This window comes from Cyprinodon variegatus, unplaced genomic scaffold (assembly GCF_000732505.1).
Source record: "Cyprinodon variegatus isolate N-32 unplaced genomic scaffold, C_variegatus-1.0 Scaffold698, whole genome shotgun sequence".
NCBI lineage: Eukaryota > Metazoa > Chordata > Actinopteri > Cyprinodontiformes > Cyprinodontidae > Cyprinodon > Cyprinodon variegatus.
Window position 1 is genome coordinate 424293 of NW_015151151.1, and position 8344 is coordinate 432636.

An 8344-nucleotide genomic window follows, 5' to 3' on the forward strand; every position below is an offset into this window, starting at 1 on the left:
CGTAATATGTAGCCAACATTTGGAAGAAGAATGTTTTCAAGATGACTTGGATAATAGCGCGTTGTGACAAACAGCCGATACCGCACCGTGACATCACAAACCAGTAGGTGGCAGTAGTGTTCCTTGACAAACATGGATATCTCCAGTAAAAAACATTCAAATGAAAATTGCTCTTAATTTAAAACACTGATCATTTATTGAAAAGTATTTAATAATTTAATACTTGAAGTACTTTCAGAAGTTTGTATTCTAAGTATGACTGGACTTTATCTTTAAAATTATACTATACTGCATCCAGTTTTCATCTTCTCAGTGCACAGAAAACCAAACTTTAACAAATGTTCTAAAAACTTCAGATATTTAACATTAAAATCTCCCTCTTAAAAAAAAAACAATGAAAAAAAGCAGTAATTTTTTATAGCTATTATCTTGGCATGAAATATAAGTTCTGTTTCATTAGAAGCCTTCAGATTTCACACCTTATCTCCTGCCCCATCAGGTTCTCCACTGGTAAAGAACCTGACCATTGCCATTCTCCAGCTTAGTGAGTCAGGTGAGTTAACACACCTGAGGGAGAAGTGGTGGGCCAGCAGCTGTGTTGGGTTTGGTGAAGCTCAAATGTCTGAGGCACTAAATCCCCACAACCTGCGAGGCCTTTTCCTGCTCCTGGGACTAGGACTGGGCATCGGGCTGCTGCTGGCCCTTCTTGAGCTTTTATCCAGGGCCCGTAACCAAGCTAAAGATGGCAAGGTAAGCACAGAGGTACATATGACAAAGTCAGGTTTGTGACGTATGTTTCTTCATGGCTTTCCTGCTTTTTCACAGAAATCCTGTTGCTCAGTGCTGACATCAGAGCTGAACCGCCGCTTTGGCAGTGGAGGGGGAGAGGCGGAGCAAGAGAGCTCAGACAAAAACAAAGCGTGAAGCAAATACTCACATTAGCAGCTGAAATGAAGGTGTTACAGACAGAGAGAAGCTAACTCCCCTTTGGCTTTCTGTCCCTTTGTACTCACACACATGTATTTCTTATTCAATGCTTTTGTATTTTTATAGAAAACCCTGCGATGAGACAAAGTGAAGAAGATTATTACTTTGAATACTAACCACTCTTGCTAGTTTTAGGATATAATTAACACAAGTCCCCGACATAACAAAGTTTAATGTGCCATATTTAAGCTGTTGCTTTATGTTTCGATGGACTGTTTAAATAAACTTCCACGCTTCCACACATTCTAGTTTCTCTCCTCTTTTAAACTTTGGGGGGGTCTTTTAATCTATCTTTTTTTTTTTTTTATTATCTCTCTGCATTTAACCCATCCCCCTTTGGGAGCAGGGGTTAAGGGTGGGACTAAGCAGTGTGTGGGACTTGAACTCAGAACCTCCTACAGTATACCCAAGTGCAATGCTGTAACAACTAGGCCAGCACTCCTGCTTCTAAACAAGAATTCTCAAAGGGAAAGTAGCGTTTGTATCAGAAATATAACACATTTATTTAGGTAGGCTATAACAAATACATGTGTTCATATCATATGGTGGGTAAAAATTTGATTTTTATTGACGTTTTCTTCCTCTTTGTTTTGACTTAATGATACATAAACCTTAACCCCTAGAACCCTACGGACCCATCGGTGGGTCCAGCTGCTACGTGACCTCGTAATTTTATCAAACCCCCAGTATTGATGTAAAAAACACATTTGGCACAGTTTGGTGACATTTTTGGATAAATGTGCCAAAATGGCCCCTCCGCCTAAGAAATATCTCACTAATACCATCCTAAAATAAATACGATTCATCTGATTGAGTCCAAATTTGGTATATTTTTACACAACATTTAGATTTAAAAGTCTGTACTACTTTTTTGTGCTATAAATAATATTTTGGTAGTGTTTTGCAATGTTTATTTCAAAGAAAATTTTGGCGAGGTTCAAAAAATGCAAAATATTTTGTATTTTGTCCCTAATATTTCAGGCAGGGTCAAAGCTACAATGGTGCTGACACCAGAAAACCATTCTATGACATCTTAACTTTACAGAGGTACCAAAAGTTTCTTCTTAAATCTAATAGCTGTGAGGCTATAAGTGATTTACTTTTGTGTGTTTTTGTCAGGCAGAAATTTATTTATACCCCCTGAGGGTGTAAGAGGTTAAAATACTCTTTAAGACACTGAATAAATGATTTGATGGGAATCAGAATGATAAAGACCAAATAATAAAAGAGCAAATACAAGCCTTGCATATTATCTGGACTTAAATTATAATTCACCAACTACCAAGCAGTCAAAGGACAAGAAGAAGGGTTAGGTCCATTCAAGGAAAAAACTGAGATAATTGGTAAAACCTGCTATGCAAACACACACTCCTAAAGGGAATCTTTATAATCCAAAATATGAAATATTTTCAGCCAGCTGGGTTGCATTCATTTTGGAGGGGCGTAAGGATGGGTTCCTTTGCCCATAAATAATTGTTATGCTATCGCACTTAGACACATGGAGAAATCAGTGCAAAGTAGAAGCCTGGTTGGTGTGAGGGACTGCTGTTGGGTCAGTGAATTGATGCAATCTGATGGTTTTCCTTAGATAGAAAACTTTGAACCAATCTGACTGCATGATCTAGTTGAATTGTAAAGTGCCTTGAAGTGACGTGTTGGGACAGCATTATAAGAATAAAGTGAATTGAACTTTTGATTATTGTCAATAGTATTATTTTGATGGCCTTGAAAATATTGGGAGGTTTAGCTTTGGACCCTTCTTTCTCATTCTTCGTCTTTGAAAGTTGCCCTTTATAGTCTGTATTTATACACTTTCTTTAATATGTTATCAGTGTGGGGATTTATTTGGCACAAAAAGCAGGTAAAAAAATAGTTTTTGGGCCCCAACCTGGTCTGGTAAGTATGGTAAGGCCTGTAGTCATTTAATCCAGAGAAGGATTATTTTGAGTAATTTAGAAAACTGGTGAAGTCCATAAACCAGACTTAGTTGGCCAACACTGGCTTATTTTGGTGTATATGGGTTTCATCAAGCAGGCTTTCTCTGAGTCTGACTTGGTTACTATGACAATTGAACCTGTGAACGTGTAGGGACCAGTTTAGAACAGACTAAAGCCCCATTTACACTACGCTTTTGAAACCATGCAGAGAAAGGTCCAAAAGGTCACATGGTGACTAATCTGCTGTACAATATTTGATGCTTTAAGTTTAACTTGCATTACAGTGTTAATGTATTATGATTTCTTGAATTGATGTAACTACAGAAACACAAGAAAAAAAAATCTCATTTTTATTTTGAGGATTTGAAAAGAAAAAAAAAGAATATGCAAAATAGGACTCCTGTAATTGTAAACCTTGACATGGAAATAAAATGCACTCCTTTTCAAACCACAGTAACAATACAATCCTCTTCCCCCCTTATAGGAGTAACAGTGCAATAAAACGCAGCCTGCGACAGCAGCCTTTTGACAAGGTAAGAAAACTATTTAAACGAAATAAGCCGATATAATTTAATTACAGTCCACCCACTGTTTTTTTCCCCAACAGCCTCCTCCTGGCACCGTGCCGCAGTGAAACGTGCGTCGCAGGCTATGACGCAAATCTTTGTTGAAAGAAACGTTTAAATTTATTGTTTAAATGTATTTACTATAAAAATTTTCACAGCAATAGAAAACATAAAGTGTGTTTGTTTCTTCTCCTACTCGCTATTAAAAAGAAATAAACAAACAAAAATCCATCATTTTCCATTTTACTTGCTTTGAAAAAAGCCCAGTGAGACGCAGGGGGCACTAAAGAGCGACGGGTTGCCAACCCCCAAGCTACGAACAGTGAGCGGTATGGTTCCTAGCAACCGTTAATTTAGCATAAGAAACTCCTGACATTTGTAGCTGTTGCAAGGAGCTACACGGTTGCCCACAATCTTTTTTTCTGACTGAATCGATTGACACAGCCCACCTTACATGGTTTAACAAAAATATTCATGTGGACATAATTGTTGGTACCCCTTTCATTTACTGAATCATTTTAAGAAACAAACTCTTGAAACAATCCTGGACAAAAATTAAGGTACCCCTAGAAAAGACTGAAAATATAGTGACAAAGGGTACATGTTAAATCAAGTTGTGTCCATTAATTAGCATCAGAGGTGTCTACAATCTTGCAATCAGTCAGCTTTCCTACACATGGTGCTACAGGTAGTGACTATGCGTGTTTGATGTCATGGTATGTACCACACTCAACATGGAACAGCAAAAGTGACGGAAAGTGTTTTCACAAAAGATTTTAGAATTAGAATGTTAAAGGTAAAGGCTTTAAGACCATCTCCAAGCAGTTCCTGGAACCACAGATGCACATATTATTCAGAAATTTAAGATCCATGGGACTATAACAAAAATCAATATACGGAGGAGGAAAAGTGATGACAAATCAAAGATAGATATTGGGAGTGGCAACAAACAAGCCTTGAAAAAACTTCAAGCTTAAGGATCAGATGGCTCCATTTGTCATTGTTTAAGTCAATAACTTAATAGGAGACTAACAAGGGAGACATCGTTGTTGAAAACAAATAATAAAAACCCAGGGTAGAATCAGGTAAACTGCATGTTGACAGGCCAAAACATCTCTGGAATAATGTCCTATTGACGCATGTGAGAAAAATTTAACTTTTGCCAAGACATATCAGCTCTGCATTCACAGATGGAAAACAAATTAAGCATATTAAGAACATTTTCCCCAGTTTGAAACATGAAGGACATTGATATGTTCTGGGGCTACTTTGCTTAATAGCTGCGGGGGGAAATTAAATCTCAAGACTATCAAGAGATTCTAAACAGAAATGAACCAGTGTAGAGCGTTGGCGCAGGAAAGAACTTTGCACTGCTCCAGTGATCTGCAGTAGATCTGTGTAAAGTTGGGGGCGAGTTGGTCAATACAGACTTTCACACAAGACGGTGACACACCATCAGGGCCAGGAGACCTTCCAGAGGGGATGTGAGCGTAGCAATCAGGGGAGGTTACGTTTTGAGGATGTTGTGGAAGTGGAGGAGTGGCGTGGCCATGAGCTTCTCAAACCTACTATAGGAAAACTCTAAATAGCATGTAAGGCATTTACAATTGACCAAATTCATTCCATATTGACACGTGATACAACAATGAGCATCACTCTTTAATGATATCAGATTTGCAGCCCTGGTTGTTGATCTAATTATGTAACAATCTTGGTTCTGTTGGTTTTCTCTAAGTTTTCAGTTTCAAGTTTATCCAGGTTTTTCTTTGTTTTCTAGCTTTATTTGTGTATTCTGGATTTATTAAAGTTTCTTAGGTTTTTCTTTGCTTGTCCTCTGTTGCCCCCTTGTTTTCTTTTCCCTTGGCTTCCTCGTCAGCTCTACTCACACCTGCTCCTTATCAGCTCGTTAGTCCTGCCTTTGTTCAGTCAGCCATAAATACTCTCGCTCTGCAGTCCCTCAGTGTTGGTTCCTTGTCTTTCTTCGTCTTACCCTGGCTCCTCATGATTGTTTTCCCCTGATGTCCCCATGGTTCTGCTTTGTGTTTAATTTTTATGTTGGATTTTTGGATTCCTGTTTTGTTACCTGTTATAATTAATTGAATCTTCAAAGAACTCACCCCTGCCTCTCAGCCTCTGCATTTGGGTCCGCACAAAAACCTAATTAATAAACCAAATCATAAACCAAATCTTGGTAAATTACTCACTTCATTCACCTGCCGTACCCTCCCCGCTCTCTAATTATCATTGAACTTATCCACCTGCTCATGCTACTTTATATACGGTTCAGCCTAGCTATGGGGCCTGATCATTATCCGTGTAAGCTATTCGTGTTTGTTTTTGAGTTTTAGTTAAGTCCCTGGTTCATGTCCTGACTCTTGGGGGGCCTGTGTGTCGAGAGGATGTTAGTGTTGTCTCATGTCTCCTGATCGTGTCCCGGCTCTTCTCCGCTGAGCACGTTCGGTTTTGGCTTGTCGTGTAGGGAGAGTCAGTTTTAATTCCTGTGATCCTGGCTCCTGGGTGGAGCCAGTTTAAAGTTCTGCAGTTCTCCTGTTACCATGTCTTGTCTCTGTTCCTCTCAATCACTGTGCCCACCTGTCTCCATCTGAGCATGACTGTCTGAGGTTGCTGCTTGACTCATAACCTTTAACTCCAAACCTGTCTGAGCTCATTGTGGTCAGTTACTGTGTGGATCGGAATCCCTGATCCGATCCACACGGACTCCTGGAACTGAGAACGGTCCGGTTCTGAACTGTTTCCCTGAGCTGGATTAGTCTCCTGCTGCTTACTGGGTCTGCTTTGTCGGGTTCGCTCTGGACGGCTCAGCGCCGCATCTCATTTGTGGTCCATCTGCTGGATCATGCCTCACCCCAAAGGATGAACTGAACTGTTAAACCAGGTAATTGACTCACATGGATAATCATCTTCTGTCAGAATATCGTGGTCATTTACATGTGTTTCTCCCACAACCAGAGTGCCAGTGATGGGCAATGCTCTGCCTTCCCCCTGCAGCTGCCTCAGGTCCGCTGATCCACAGCAGACCTGTAATACACACACCGCTTTGTTTTTAAAAGATATAAATATAAAAAATATAACTGCGGATGTGATTCGCCTACATGTTATGAATGCTGGCGTACCATAAAGAATAAATTATGAACAATTAAGTTTGTGCCTTCAAGTCGTTGCCCATAGGAAGACGTTACTTAGATATAACCTAACAGAATATCTTCACAACGGCTCCAAATGACACAAAGCTTATATGGATGAGTAGAACATAATGTAATAACGTAAAATCAAGGGCCAAATGTAAAAAAAAACGGCGTTCCCCTTTAAGAAATTTATTGGGCTCCTTGTTAGTAGGAGAGGAAAATGGGACACGTTAATATTTCTTTGTTCACACTCGTAAGGATTTCTATAGAAAATATATTTTATTGTGGGGAAACGAGTAATGTATTCAATCTCATACTATTGGGTGAACAAACCTCACCATAAGGCTGCTTTTGTTTTAAAGATAATAATACACAAATAAGAGGCCAGCCACCAAGTTAAATTAGCTACTATCTCCTGTTTACCTGTTTTTCAACACACAGCTCTATGGGATCCTCTTGATAGTCCCGTATTTTACTTTGCATGAGTAAAACTAACAGGCTGCCTGTAGCAGTCTTTAGATCCTAATAAAATATGTTTGTTGCCAAGTTTTTTATATGTAACCACAATACAGGTTTGCACCTTCAGTTTCAGAGCTGCTTTATTTCAGGGTGATTGATATATTAAAATATGGAGCCTTCAGTCACAAACTAAAGAACATTCTTCGGAGAATGGTCCAACATCATACAGAAGTAGTACAACAGTCAAACTTAAGCAACTATTGATTAAGACACATTTTGATAGGTCAAAAAAATCAGATATGATCCTTATTGCTTATGAGATAGGCTGTAACTATTGATATATGTTTAGATGTTTCTCATATATTAGTGATTTACAACCAATGAATGGTGAGTTTGGGATAAGGATTCAAACAATACCAAAAAATATCTAATTATTGCGCCTTGCTTGTTATGAACACCTCAACTGCAAGACATTAGTAAGCCCACTTGGGGGAGCTGTAGGATTGATTTCTGTATCTCTCTTTTTTTGTATTCAGAGAGTGTCTGTGAGAGAAAAAATGGGAAGGGAATTCTTATCGGTACTAGCACCTCTATCAAACGTTGAAAGTATTTTAATGAAGAGTTTAGACCCAGATTTAAGGATAATATATATTTTTTTAATTATAACGGTTGAAGGTTTAATTATAGTATTGATAAGCACGAAGAGAACTGCTGTATAGACAGGGAAAATATGCTAAATCCAATGCTTTCTAGGTGGAATATACCTGTTGAACTATGCTGTAGGTTAACAGCTCTACATTCTTATTTTTATTAGCAGATTCTCATGAAGATTTATCCAGCAGATGTGATTTCAAACAAAGTTCAAAAAAGAAACTTTAAAGAAAATAAAACGTGGTTTAAAACATTATGTCTTTTAAATGAAAGGCATTCCTCAATTAAAAATAATTACGGGATAAAGTTTTAAACTTTTCTGGAGAGGATTTGCAGCATGGTACACAGGAGAATAGATATTGCTCAGATCAAGCACATCTGTCATGTAAGTGTGGATTAATGTGTCAAATAAATGTTCTGAAAAATATGCTTCACGGTTTCAATGTTAGGTTGTTTGCTCAACAGCAGCTTTCAAGGCCTCCTACTACGAAAGCTAGCAAGACCCCAAGTTCCAGATTGTCTATTCCAGCATATCAAGCCTCCCAATGTCATGATTCTTTTTGATTTTTCAGTTATACTTTGAATTCATGTTTTTATG

At 38.4% G+C, this 8344-nt stretch overlaps 1 protein-coding gene across 2 annotated transcripts in view; it reads left to right on the forward strand.

Moving 5' to 3' along the window:
* The window catches only part of LOC107097452 (glutamate receptor U1-like), a 21576-nt gene extending 20348 nt beyond the window's left edge, over positions 1–1228 (forward strand). For both annotated transcript variants that reach the window (XM_015394600.1, XM_015394599.1), the window contains 2 exons: positions 500–750; positions 826–1228. In XM_015394600.1, the coding sequence (XP_015250086.1) occupies positions 500–750; positions 826–924 (350 nt within the window). In that variant the 3' untranslated portion in view covers positions 925–1228. The remainder of the gene's footprint in view (positions 1–499; positions 751–825) is intronic.
* Positions 1229–8344: the final 7116 nt, after the last annotated feature.